The sequence below is a fragment of the Anabas testudineus genome, chromosome 18 (assembly GCF_900324465.2).
Source record: "Anabas testudineus chromosome 18, fAnaTes1.2, whole genome shotgun sequence".
In the NCBI taxonomy this organism is placed as follows: Eukaryota; Metazoa; Chordata; class Actinopteri; order Anabantiformes; family Anabantidae; genus Anabas; species Anabas testudineus.
In genome coordinates, this window is record NC_046627.1 from 9,869,840 (window position 1) to 9,883,698 (window position 13,859).

Consider the following 13,859-nt stretch of genomic DNA (forward strand, 5'->3'; position numbering starts at 1 on the left):
GTTGTCTTGCTGCTGACTGAACATCAGACTGAAGTGTAATGTAGATGCACAGAGGTGTCTCTTCCTCTTTTCTTACTTCTGCTGTTAATGTGATGATTTTTTTACATTAGAAACTTTCTCTGCTGTTGATGCAGAAATAATCTGGTGGTTAAACATCAGTGGTTGTAGCAAAGCACAACTGTGAACTTAAAAATAGAAATGATAGAACCAGTAGAACAAAATGTTTTACAGGTATCATAGTCAAAAAATATACTATGTCTACAGCTTTTATGCTGCATTGTCTCTGAAACAACAGCACTAACCACATTGAGAGAAGGGGTCATGGATGTTGAAACTGGGGATATAGCTCAGTGGTAGAGCGCATGCTTCGCACGTATGAAGTCCTGTCTTCAATCGCCATGTGCTTTGGGGGCAGTAGTCTACAAACTGCAGTGTGAGTTATTTGATTCCTGGTTCCTTCTGGCTATTTGCTGAGGTGTCCTTTGATAAGACACTGACTTGTCTGGTAGCTGTCCAACCACAATTTCTCCAAGGGAATCAATGACTTCAAAGTATTTATTATTATTATTTAACAAAATCTCACAGTGACACTTCTAACACACCAATATTTGGCAGGTTTAATAATTCAAAATTGCATTACTTTTCAGAAAGTGTTGACAAATGTAGAAATTTGTTGCATGACAAAAAATGCAACATAAGCATTGTGTTCCCACACTGTGTAAAGTCTGCTCAATCCTGATACATTTACAATTGGTCATTCAGCAGTCACTTTTATCCAAAGCGACTTACTACTCAGAACAAGGGTAGGCAGGGGAAGCATGAAGAGTCTTGCCTAAGGACCCCTACTGGAGGAAGGCCACAGCTGATGTTACCACTACACTAACCAGCCGCTACATAAGATAAGATAAGACAGAAGTACTAGTAATAGGATCACATGTAGCTGGGGGCAAGATTTTAGATCACACCGTAACTCTGGATGGCCTTTCTGTTAAATCTAGTGCAACAGTAAAAGACCTTGGTGTGATTCTAGATTCCAGTCTTTCATTTGAAGCTCATGTAGATAATATCACCAGGACAGCTTTCTTTCACCTCAGAAATATTGCTAAAATAAGGAATATTTTAACAATGCAGAAAGATCAGTCCATGCTTTCATCACCTCTAGGTTGGACTACTGTAATGCCTTACTGTCTGGCTGTTCAACCAGGTGCATAAACAAGCTTCAGTTAGTTCAGAATGCAGCAGCGAGAGTCCTCACTAGAACCAGAAGATATGAGCACATCTCGCCTATCTTATCTACACTTCATTGGCTCTCTGTGAAATTTCAGATTGATTTTCTAATACTACTTTTGACATTTAACGCATTAAATGGTCTTGCGCCGCAGTAGCTAAGTGAACTGCTAGTGCCTTATTATCCACCATGACTACTTTGATGAAAGATGCTGGCTGCCTGTCAGTACCTCGTATCATGACAAGTACAGCTGGTTCTTACAAAGCCCCAAATTTTTGGAATAGCCTTCGAAATAGCGTTTGGGACTCAGACACAGTCTGGGAAGGACTCATGGACGTAGAGCATTATGGTGAACTGGTATGTTTAGATGCTGTCTTCCTAACTCTCACTGATCACTCAGGTTTGTTGATGGTGAAGTGTACGGTTGCTCTACATCCCAGGGAGCCCTCATGCCTGTGTTTCCTTCTGGCCCACCCTTTTAGTTAGGCTGTCATAGTCCTGCCGGAGTCCCTGCTGCACTATAAACTAAATATACATTCACCTCCTACCTTGTCTGTGATCATAACTAACTGCTATCTCTCTCTTTCTCTCCTCTTCTCTCTCGTTCCCTCTTCCTGTCTCTCTGTGGAGCTACACATGTCGTTCCACCCTCTGCCCTCTGGACCCGTCTTACTCTTCCTGGTGCCCTGCTTCCAGTGTGGTCTCTGTGGGATGTATGAGGTGACTGGAGTTTGTTCCAGTCTATCATGAAGAGGGTCCCGGCCTTGGCGGACGTCGGCAGCTATTTCTCTGAGGCATTGTCTCAGTAGCTCCACGTTGCTCGATAGTCAAAGACTGGAATTTCCTACATGTCTACATATTATACTATATATTTCTGCATGCTGTATTATTTTATTTTTATATTTTATTATTATTATTATTATTATTATGTAGTTTTGTGAATCAGTATTTTTTTTTGTGTTTATTTTTACTATTGCTCACTTAGACCACAAGAGTGCACCACTACACAATGTTTTAAACAGTAAAAGGGTCTGGCTTATTCATCAAAATAACTCTAGACCTTCATGTTTTCTACCATGTGATCTGTAAATTGTTTATTACATAGTTCCTAAGCAGAAACAACAACTCTGTTTTATAATAATGACCCTAGCCAATGTAATTCACTTCACACCTAATAGTAAGAATAATAAGACAGCGTGTGTTTAATTAGAAGTTGACCACAGCGAGTCTATTGAACAGTGACTGACAGTGTTTACTTTCAATACAAATCTATGGATGTATGCATCATTTACATTTTTTAGTAAACACTACACTAAACAAACAGTTGTCTTACTGTCATAGTATCTCCTATTTGAATCAGCTTTCTCTCTGAAACCTGACACAGAAAATTTACAGAACAAACAAATAAATAATACAAATGCCTGTTATGGCACCAAATACATTTTATTTACCTGTAAAAAAAAATTAAATAAAAAAATCCAAACTTAATTCTATAACAGACATAGACAGCTAAAGAACAACGATAATCCTTTGGTGCTATAATAACAAAACACCACTTCCTACAAACTGGTTTAGGAAACTTTTTAACAAACAAAACATGATAACTGACAGATTGATTTATTCATTAAACTAATTTAACTACATAGATTTCTCATCATAAGAATTAAAGTGTAGCTTCACGTCATGTTGAGTGATTAAAGTAGTTGATTCCTAATTTGTACATATGTTAATTTCTATGTCTTAATTTGGATTTGCCAATTTTGGATGTTGTGAAACTGCAATGTATTGTGCTTGGTGCTTGGAACATGAAAAAGTCGGAAAACTACATAATTGTGGAGGTTGTTGCCAATTATGTTAAGTTATTTAAAATCAGAAAATCTTAATTGAAATCATCTAGACAAGTTTTGCAATTGTGTGTGAAAACATCCATCTTACATGAAATTAGTCCTTACAATTAGTCGTTACCTTACCTATTTGCAGAATAGTTGGTGTATTCTGTCACAGAACTGATACGGCTGGTTTTGCTTAAAAAAAAAAAAAAAAAAGATTATACCAGCATATTGCCAAAATAAAAGCAGATAACATTGTATTTACATTTGATCTAAAACTGTCAATGCAACCTAGAATATTTGTGTCTTTCAGAACCAGTTTGACACTTATTTAAAATGTGTACCTACAGTTTAATCTGTTACTATCAACATCACAATGTCGCCATGAGGTTTGGGCCTCGACCTTGAACACGTGTGACACTGTATACTTAAAAATAAACTCTTCTCTTTTTTTCCTACCAACACTGTGATTGACATGTTGGAAAGCAGCACTGTGTGAGGAACAAGCTCCCACAACATTAAATATTTTAGTAAAATGAATATAAAATGGATTGTAACTTTAATTTATTTTGCTCTGTGTAGCAACTTTTGACAAAGTAAAGTAGACCCAAACAGAGAAGAAGAACCAGCAGGAAAACCTTGATAACAATCGATGGGGGAAAACTGGAACAGGCAGTAACCGTCTCTTTCTGTCCATCTAACATCAATAAAGAGAATATTGCACGTTTTAATGTCCAAATACTTTTACAACACTTTGATAACAGATTAAAAATTATTTCATATGATATGTTGCTTAAAGTCAATATCTGCTACATTTGCTATTAAAAGCACGTACATGTGTGTATGTGCACACTATTTTCAAATGCCTCTGTGTCTCACCTCTGATGATCGATCTGCTCTCTGCTGATTCTCCAGCTCCAGAGATGCTGCACTTGTAGAGTCCTTCATCAGAATTAGAAACCTTGTGGATGATCATGTTTCCTGTAGAGCTGCTATTGATGAAGATTCCATAATTATAGAAATGAGCTGAGGTCTGTGAGGAAGTTGTCTTGTTTCTACAACTCAGAGTTACAGCTTCTCCCTCCATCACAGGAAGAGCAGGAATTTCCAGGATCACTGAACCATCTGAACAACAAGGATGTAAAAGCTGATTTAATGATACACTCATGTTGAGTTTATGACAAAATGTTATTGTTATGATAAAAACCTATCAGTGACAGTGATGTTGACACTGTTGCTTCTTTCTCCGCCTTTAGTATCAAACCAGTATTCACCACTGTCAGTTGGAAAAACATCTTCTAGTATGCAGGAAGAACAAAACAGAACAGTTATTTAAAAAAATAACAGAGCCAAAGAAATAACCTAGTATGAAGTTAAAAATGGCAGCAAGATTCCTGCGATAATGAGAAAAAAGTTTTCTGGTCGATCAACCAGAAATGGTTGATCGACAGAATAAACATATTTTCCTGTTTCTGACATCTTTTAAATAAAACACAAAACAAAAGCGAAAATTTTAAAAAAGATGAATGTGGTCAGTGAGTAAATAACAGGCACTTACCAACTCTCTGATCGTGTTCACACAGCAGCATCACTATCACCATTAAAGAGATGACAAACAGATGATTATGAAGTCAGTGTGCTAATTATTGATACAGAAAAACAATAAAACCAGGTGAAAGTTTGTATTGTAAAGTAAAACAGACAGTTGTGAGACAATTGTACTCACTCAATATGATGCAGAGAGCTTTGACCTTAATGTTGTCTTTCTGCTGACTGAACATCAGACTGAAGTGTAATATAGTTATATATTATATAATATATATGTATATGTTTGATTACCAGTTGAGCCTGATTCAGGTCTCAGAGGTGACACTACAGCAATAGAGGAAAAATAAGATCATTAGAAAACCAGGATGAAAAGTTTTCTTACTTTTTACATTGAAATGTTGACCTTACAAATAGACAAAATCCCAATCGATTTACTAAAATGGAGCTCAATTGTCATTAAAACTTGTTCAAAATTTGTTTTGGAAGATGTAACATAAAATTAACTAAATTAACAAGTAGTAATGTACTACTACTACTACTACTACTACTTTGCTGCCATAATTTTCAACAGTAAAAGTCATTACAGTCTTTACATTTAGTCATATAGCAGACACTTTTATCCAAAGCAACTTACAAGTGAGGAACAAGGCAAGTAAACTAAATCTAAGTTAAGGAGAAACCACATCAAAACAAAGTGCTATTAAAAAAGTGTTTCTTTTTCAAGAGATGCGGGAACGAAAGAGTAATGGAAGAGTTCTGAGTTCTGTTTTCAGCGTTTTTTAAAAAATTGCAAGTGAGGTGGCTGAGTGTGCAGAGATAGGCAGCTCATTCCACCATCATGGGATCACTGAGCTGAACATCTTATGGCAGGTTTCCTCTTCTTTTACTAACCTGGTATTACATAACATTAATCAGCAGGCAAATACCTCACTTTGTCTAAATATCGACTTAAACATACTTAAAAGAACTAAAGATAAACAACAATTAAAAACTTTGTTGCTCAGAGACTGATTGGTTGAAATAGTTTTTACAACAAAATTAACAGCTTGTTAACACGTATACAAACTGTGACCAAAACATTACATGTTACACGTATTTTTACCCATATTTTATTTACCTCTGTGACAGTAACATCTAACAAAATGAAGTAGCCCCACAAACACCAGCAGAACGGCAAACAAAATTGTAGCAATGATCCATGGATTGAAACTGGGGGAGAAAACGGTCTCTTTATAAGGGAAAGAAACTGTCTCTGTTTGACCATCTGAAATGATGACACAAAGTATAAAGTATTCACGTTATGTACACAGACTTCCATAATACTATGTTTTTTTGTCAGTTAACCAACTTGCTTTAGTCAAAACTTACAGTTGTAATTTATATAACACGTACATATAAACTCTATGTTCAAACATTGTGTCTCACCTTTGACTATCAACCAGCTCTCTGCTGATTCTCCAGCTCCAGATATGTTGCACTTGTAGAGTCCTTCATCAGACTTAGAAACATTGTGCATGATCATGTTTCCTGTAGAGCTGCTAATGATCCACTTTCCATAGTGATAAAAATGAGCTGAGGTCTGTGAGGAAGTCGTCTTGTTTCTACAACTCAGAGTTAACAGCTTCTCCCTTCATCACAGGAAGAGCAGGAATTTCCAGGATCACTGAACCATCTGAACAACAAGGATGTAAAAGCTGATTTAAGGAAAAACCTTCTGTTGAATTTAAGACAAAATGTTGTTTTCATGCTAAAAACTTACCAGTGACAATAATGTTGACACTGTTGCTTTTGTTCCCCCCTCCAGCATCAAACCAGTATTTACCACAATCATCTGTATAAACATTTCTTATAGTGCAGGACGACCCTGTTGCTGTTCTCTCATTACTATTATTACATGAGGATATTTTCCCTTTGGACTCATGCACAACTTCACAAAAAGAGACACCTTCACAATAAAACGTTACTGACTCATAATCAAAGAACTGTGCGCTGTTTGGATCAATACGAAGAGAAGCTGCATCTGTTACAAAGGAAAAGAAAGAGATTCACAAAACAGCTGGAATATATTTACAAAATGACAGAACCAAAGAAATAAGTTAGTTTCAAATGATAAATGTCATCTTGATTCCTGTGATAATTAGATAAATGGTCTAAATAAAACACAAAACAACAGTGAATACACATCCTTCAAAATACTGAATGTTTTCAGTGAGTTATAAACTGGTACTTACAAACTTTCTGATCATGTTCACACAGCAGCATCACAATCATCACTAAATGGACAAAACAACAGAGAGAAAGAGATGTGTCTTTGATCAATGTGTTTCGTTGATTCCTACAGCTGAAACAGTGACTCTTGATTCCAACAACACAATACTGCAGCTGAAGGTTTGTTCTATAAAGTTACAGAAACAGACTCAGAACTCACGCAGTTTGATGCAGAGAGCTGTGACCTCCATGTTGTCTTGCTGCTGACTGAACATGAGACTAAAGTGTAATAGTAGGTGCACAGAGGCGTCTCCTCTTGTTGTGATGATTCACAAACTTTCTCTACTGTTGCAGCAGAAATAATCTGGTGGCTAAACATTGTTGTTGGAGCAAAGCACAACTGTAGATTTAAACATACGAGTTGAAACCAGTATTAGTCCTATATGGTTTACAGATATCAGAGTTATAAATATACTACGTCTACAGCCGTTATGCTGCATTTCAGTTCAAACCACAGCAGTAAATGAGAGAATGGTTCATGTCTGTGCATCTATTTAGCTATAGCTTGTGTTTCTAAGGTTTGTAGGGAAATACTGGAGCCTGACCCAGCTGTCATTAGATGAAAGGTTGTGTACTCTGGACTGGTTGGGTGAAAATAATATCTTTAAAAAATATTTATTCATTAAACAAAGTTTTGGAAAAAAATAAAACATTTTGAACTTAAACACTGTAACCACTGATTTTCATTAACCGGTGATTTTAAGCTTGTAGCTTGATATTCCACATATACACATAAATGCAGTAAAATTATAATGATTTCCCTTTTTTTAATTTCCTTTTGTTTATCTCTGTTTTCAAACGCATGCAAACACGCATTCAATTCACTGGTCCTATGCTGCCCCCTGTGGAGCAACGTGACTAAACATTATTTATTTAGTTCCATTCACATCTTACACAATATAATATAATATAATAATACACAATTGCCACAAAATGCCCTATTACACAAAAAATAGCTGGACTTAGAGCACATGTGGCGGATATTTTCTGACACTCAATAAGCTCTGGCTGGCACATTGAATTAATGTTTTCCAGATTTTTGTATAGATGATTAAGTAAATTATTTAAGAATTAAAAAAACAAAAAAAAACAAAAAACAAAACAAAAGTATACATAACAAAAAAAGTTCAACAAGCTGACAACAGTTTTATTGACTTTTTTTTTAATTAAAATTAACATGATAATCAAACAACAATAAAATGATGTGGGGCTAGGCAATGGTCTAGCCCTACATCATTTTATTCTGGACAAGGATATTTAATTGTATGCTGACTGGAGAGAACGTGAAAAGGCCAGCTTTGATAACCTAGTAAACACTGCACTCTGTTGGTTGTTAACTAAATCACATAGTTTATAACATGTTATTACATGTAAGTTATTTAGACCTGTGTCTTGCTGCATCATGCAATACGTTCTGTAAAATGAATTAAATTATTCTCATCCCCCTGATTTCAGTGGATTGTTTGTGGAAGAACAAAGCTGCACCTGAGCTTCTTCAGTTTGTGGATATGATGTCAGGACATGTCATCATCATCATCATATTGTCCAACTAGTAGCTGACATCTGTCACCACAACAAAAATGTAAACTGAGCTAAATCCAGTCTCGCTACAAGTTTGAGGGTTTTCTTCTGGTTTCAGTTTAATCAAAATTAAAATTTAGCACATATCTGTCTAATTTGTAACACTGCTTAATATTTAAAGGTCATATAGAAGTCAACAGACCACTGATGACCACTGACATAAATGGAAAATGAAGGGTCATCAGTTTTCACAGGACCAGCCCACGAGTTGTTGGTTTGGTTCTTAGATTCACCAATTCCTAGTCATATGTTGAATATATGACTATATACAGGTATATATAGAATATATATATATATATATATATATATATATATAGAGAGAGAGAGAGAGAGAGAGAGAGAGAGAGAGAGAGAGTCATATACATATATATATATATATATATATATATGTGTGTGTGTGTGTGTGTGTGTGTGTGTGTATATGCTGACTCTTTTTTGTAAGACTTGGCCACACAAGTGCACCACTACCCCATGTTTTAAGAGGACCTGGCTGAACACTGAGGACCTTCATGTTTTCTTCCTTGTGAACTGTAATTTTTCTTTGCATTCTACACACAAGGCACTTACTGTTATATGGAGAAGTTGTAGGTAACAATATGGTCATTTCTTTGTCTTTCACCTGTTTCTCAAATGTGGAAAAAATAAATAAAACCATACAAAAAACTACTGTAAACTGTAATTTATATAAAAGAATACTTAAAATTCTACTGCAAAATAAAAATATTGTAGATCACATAAATGCAAATGTATAACCAGCCTTTTTGTCTGGTTCACAGGATTATTACATTGCTGACCACAAAGAAGCCGCCAGTAACAGTTTCAGATTAAGGTAAGTAGCACTGATGGTGTAAAAGCTGACCACAGTGAGTCGGTTTAAAAGCCACAGTAGCTCTTTGTTTGCTGTGTTTTCTCACATGTGAACAGACACGCTGTCGGTGGAAAAAGGTGGTTTAACTGAAACTGACACCTCTTAAAACAGATGTGTGCTTTAGTTAGAGCTTCGGAAAATAAAGGCTTGACTTAGTTTCATCATCATTTGTAAGCTACTTCATTAACTCTGAAGGCAGACAAAGGTATGTAAAAGCATAGTTTTTATTTTGTATTAAACACATATGGGTTTGGATCAACTTGTTAAGTGATGCACTAAACATTCTGCTGTCTTACTTTGTTATTTTCAGTCATATCAGGGTTATTAATTTAAAACTTGGAGGGTAACTGTCTTCTAAAGTGCCTCCGTCTGTCAGCGCTCTCTCTCCGAAACCTGTAAGACACAGGAAACAGACAGAAGAAATATAAATCATACAAAATACAGCTTAATATAAAATATATTCAAACAGCTAACATTAAGCAAATGAAGATGACTAAAAATTAATAAAAAAAACAAAAAATCTTTTTATAAAACAGTGTTCCTAAAACTCATAAAGATGGGCCTCGAAGGGTAGGGTTAGAGGCGAGTTCAGCCCACCGGCTATGTGAAAGGGCAGAGGCAGCGTCAGGGGTTAGAGGAGAAGAGGTGTGAAATGTTGCTGCCGTTTTATCGAGAGACCAGACGCTGTGGTTGTTTAACTGAAGTAGAAACAGTTTTTATAGCATGATCTGAACTCAAGCAGAGCTCTCATACATTCTATTCAATGATTACTGTTATATAGTAACTGTGACATCAGTCTGAGTGGCGTCTCTCCCCCAGCTTCTCATCACCCACACGTTGCTGCAGGAAACTGAACCTGTGACCAGAATAGTTTACGACCGTGTACTTGACGCACAGTATCATCATGTTTTGAGACTAAATTGTTCATCTGTAATGTTTGGAAGACGACTTATAACTAACTTGTGAGTAATATTTCACATTAAATGTCACACAACTGATGCCAGGGTCCTGGTTACTTAAAAGCACACAGATGCATCTTCTTTGCAGAGTGTAAAAGCCCAGTGTAAATTGACAAAGAAGCCTCCGAGACGGGGGACAACCTCTCACCAATAAGATGATGTTGATGTTTAAAGAAGGCTAGAGAGATGAACATGAACATGAATGTGTGTTGCCCTTGTTCTTACCTACTGGATTGTAGAATAGTATGCATCTGCTGTTAAAGGTGAGTTGGTAGTAGCTGGTATGACTGGTTCTAAATAAACAAAAAGCAAGTTGCCAAAATAACTATAACACATTTCAATTACTTTTGATCAAACTGTCTCTTTAGTGATCAGTGAGTCTCACCAAGCTGATGAGTGGCATCCAGGTCCAACATGTGGTAAAGAGGTTTACATGATGACTGATCCTCATCTGATGAAAACACAGAGGTTAGAGACGTTGGCTGGCACATCAAAAGCAAAACTGATGCTCTTATCTTATGTGAGTTTGACATTTTGGGAAATGTGACTATTGACTTATCTAACACAAGATTTATAGAATTAGAACAACATTTCCTGCAGGAAAGAGACAATGCAGTGGTACACAGTTGACATAGTTGTCTGCCCCTTAAAACCACAGCTGTTTGTTGAAACATCAGTTTACTGCAGCTGGGTGCTAAGCGAATCACCTTTTGGCTCTGGCTACATATGGAGAAACGACACAAGTGATGCAGCAGCGAGCCTTCTCATCTACTGTGTGTCTAAAGATAACATCAGCTGTAAGTTATATGTAAGTTAACTTACAGCTGATGTAAGTTATAGATCCATTTTTAATGACATTAAAAAAAAGTATGTCCCCAGGAATAGATATATATTTTAGGTTACATTGTGCTCTACATACACTCTGTACTCTGCAAGTGCTTCAGCCTCTTTCTCTGTAGTTTTAGTGTAAGAAACTCAGGTTAATACTGAAAGGATGGCAAACAAGTGTCATGTATACAGTGTAGTAACCTGCTTATGCTTGTAACATCATTGTCATATTTTTACTCTGCTTTTGTTAACAAAAACGTATATGGTCGTACATTTCTAATGCAAATACTATATTTAAATCACTTAAACCATTTCACCATAGTTAATGTATATATTACTACTAATGTTTTTGAGTTATGTGCTTGTTGTGACACATTGTACAGCTTTTAAATAAAATTAAAACACATGAAGTACTGTACCTTGCCCTCTTCTTTTTTTTATTACGACAGCATATGTTGCTGGAGTGCTTGTAGCAGCTGAATCGACACTTTCAGAGACTGAAAAACAGGTCAGTTCAGTGTAAACAGACAATTGACAAGACATGGATAAGATGTTGCATACAGTTATTATTGCAAATCCTTGTGATCTGGCTTTTTTTTTCGAACAAGTACAGGATCTACTCTGTACTTGTTTTAATTAGACAATAATAATTGTCTTCATGTTTCATATCAAATATAATTGAACAAATGCAAAAATATATATTAAGCAAGACTGAAGTATTTGGATTCAGACTTTTGAAATGAGTTTTACAGTTTTACACAAAATTTAAATTTGTGACTTTGTAAACGTTCTACATGAAGAAGTCATGTATAGTATGTCCATGATACATGGTTTGTTTTCTCACCTGTTTGATTCCCAGTCAAGCCTAATCTAGATCTCAAAGTAGACATGAAAAACACCACTGCAGTGATAGACAGCAAACATTTAGTAAAATAGCAGCATTTTGTTCAAACATTTGAACTAACATAATGTATGTGGTCCTACAAATCATTATGTGGTAGTTCATGTTTAGGGTGGTGTATGTTGATCAAAACAAAAATATCTGAGTAGAAAGTTCGGCTGCCTAGAAACTGATTTCTTTAAAACTGTTATCAATAGTTGATCAATAGTTGGTCAATGTTTTAAAAAGCGACCTCTTGGGAAGCAGTAACAATTTGAGTAAAATGTAGCCTTTATTTTTTTTTCTAACCTTTGTTCCAGTCATCTTTACCAAAGTGATACAATACCACCACCACCAGAAGAATCACCAGGAAAACTGTGGCAATGATCCAAGGAGTAGAAGGGGAGGTAATATCTGGTAAGCTTTGGTGACTTTCTGGAATGATCATAGAAAGTATTGTGTCCCATAATGTGCGAAAACATTCAAAATATTTTGTAAATTGTGTCACAAGAGTGTGACAATTAAAAGTTATGATGTGTTACCTACAGTAAAGTCCATATCCAGAGCTACAGTTGTGCTTTATATCAGGTCTTCACACAAACCCTGTTTTAAAATATTTCTGTTTCTCACCTCCAACAGTCAACCTGCTCTCTGCTGATTCTCCAACTCCAGAGATGCTGCATTTGTAGAGTCCTTCATCAGACTTGGAAACACTGCGGATGATTGAGTTTACTGTAGCGCTGTTACCGATGAAGACTCCATCTTTATAGAACTCAGCTAAGGTCTCTGAGGAAGTCGTCTTGTTTCTACATCTTAGAGTTACAGCTTCTCCCACCATCACAGGAAGAGCAGGAATTTCCAGGATCACTGAACCATCTGAACAACAAAGATTTTAAAACTCATTTAATGATGATGATGATTTAATGAGTTTATGACAGAATGTTGATAAAAACTTACCAGTGATAGTGATGTTGACACTGTTGCTTTTGTTCCCCCCTCCAGCATCAAACCAGTATTCTCCACTTTCATCTGTATAAACATTTCTAAGTATGCAGGACGACCCCGTCAAAGTTATATTATTAGTTTTATTACATGATGATATTTTCCCTTTGGACTCATGTACAACTTCACAATAGGAGATCCCCTCACAATAAAATGTTAGTGACTCATATTCAAAGAACTGTGCTCTGTTTGGATCAATATGAAGAGAAGCTGCATCTGCAACAAAGAAAAAGAAAGAGACTTATAAAACAGCTGAAAATATATTTTCAAAATAACCAAAAAGAAAGAGCCAAAGTGCAGAGTAAAACTCTTTTTTAAACACGTTTTTAAGTACTCCTAATTCAGAAAACACAAAAGAACTGTAAAAACATATCCTTCAAAATGCTGAATGTGTCCAGTCAGTGAATAACTGGTACTTACTAACTTTCTGATCATGTTCACACAGCAGCATCATCATTAAGGAGACTAAATAACAATCAAGAAATATTTGTAAGATCAATATGTTGATATAGACTTTTGATACAGAAAAAACACAAACATCAGCTGAATGTTTGTACTATAAAGTAACAGAGACAGACTCAGTACTCACGCAGTTTGATGCAGAGAGCTGTGACCTCCATGTTGTCTTGCTGCTGACTGAACATCAGACTGAAGTGTAAAGTAGGTGCACAGAGGCGTCTCTTCCTGTTTTCTCATCTCTGCTGTTAATGTGATGATTTTTTTAGATCACAAACTTTCTCTACTGTTGTAGCCGAAATAAGCTGATGGTTAAACATCAGTGGGTGGAGCAAAGCACAACTGTGGACTTAAAAATATAAACGAACTGACCAGTAGGCCGAAATGTTTAAGATGTCTCAGAGTTAAAAGT

At 36.0% G+C, this 13,859-nt stretch overlaps 1 protein-coding gene across 1 annotated transcript; it reads right to left on the reverse strand.

Annotated features, from left to right (window-relative positions):
• Positions 1–9,527: 9,527 nt before the first annotated feature.
• On the reverse strand, positions 9,528–13,596 carry LOC113168623 (the record flags this gene model as incomplete). Its single annotated transcript, XM_026369675.1, has 9 exons — positions 9,528–9,715; positions 10,507–10,574; positions 10,667–10,732; positions 11,529–11,606; positions 11,954–12,010; positions 12,299–12,424; positions 12,620–12,865; positions 12,947–13,207; positions 13,581–13,596. Coding segments are annotated over 8 exons (918 nt in total), but the record flags the coding sequence as incomplete, so codon positions are not given.
• Positions 13,597–13,859: the final 263 nt, after the last annotated feature.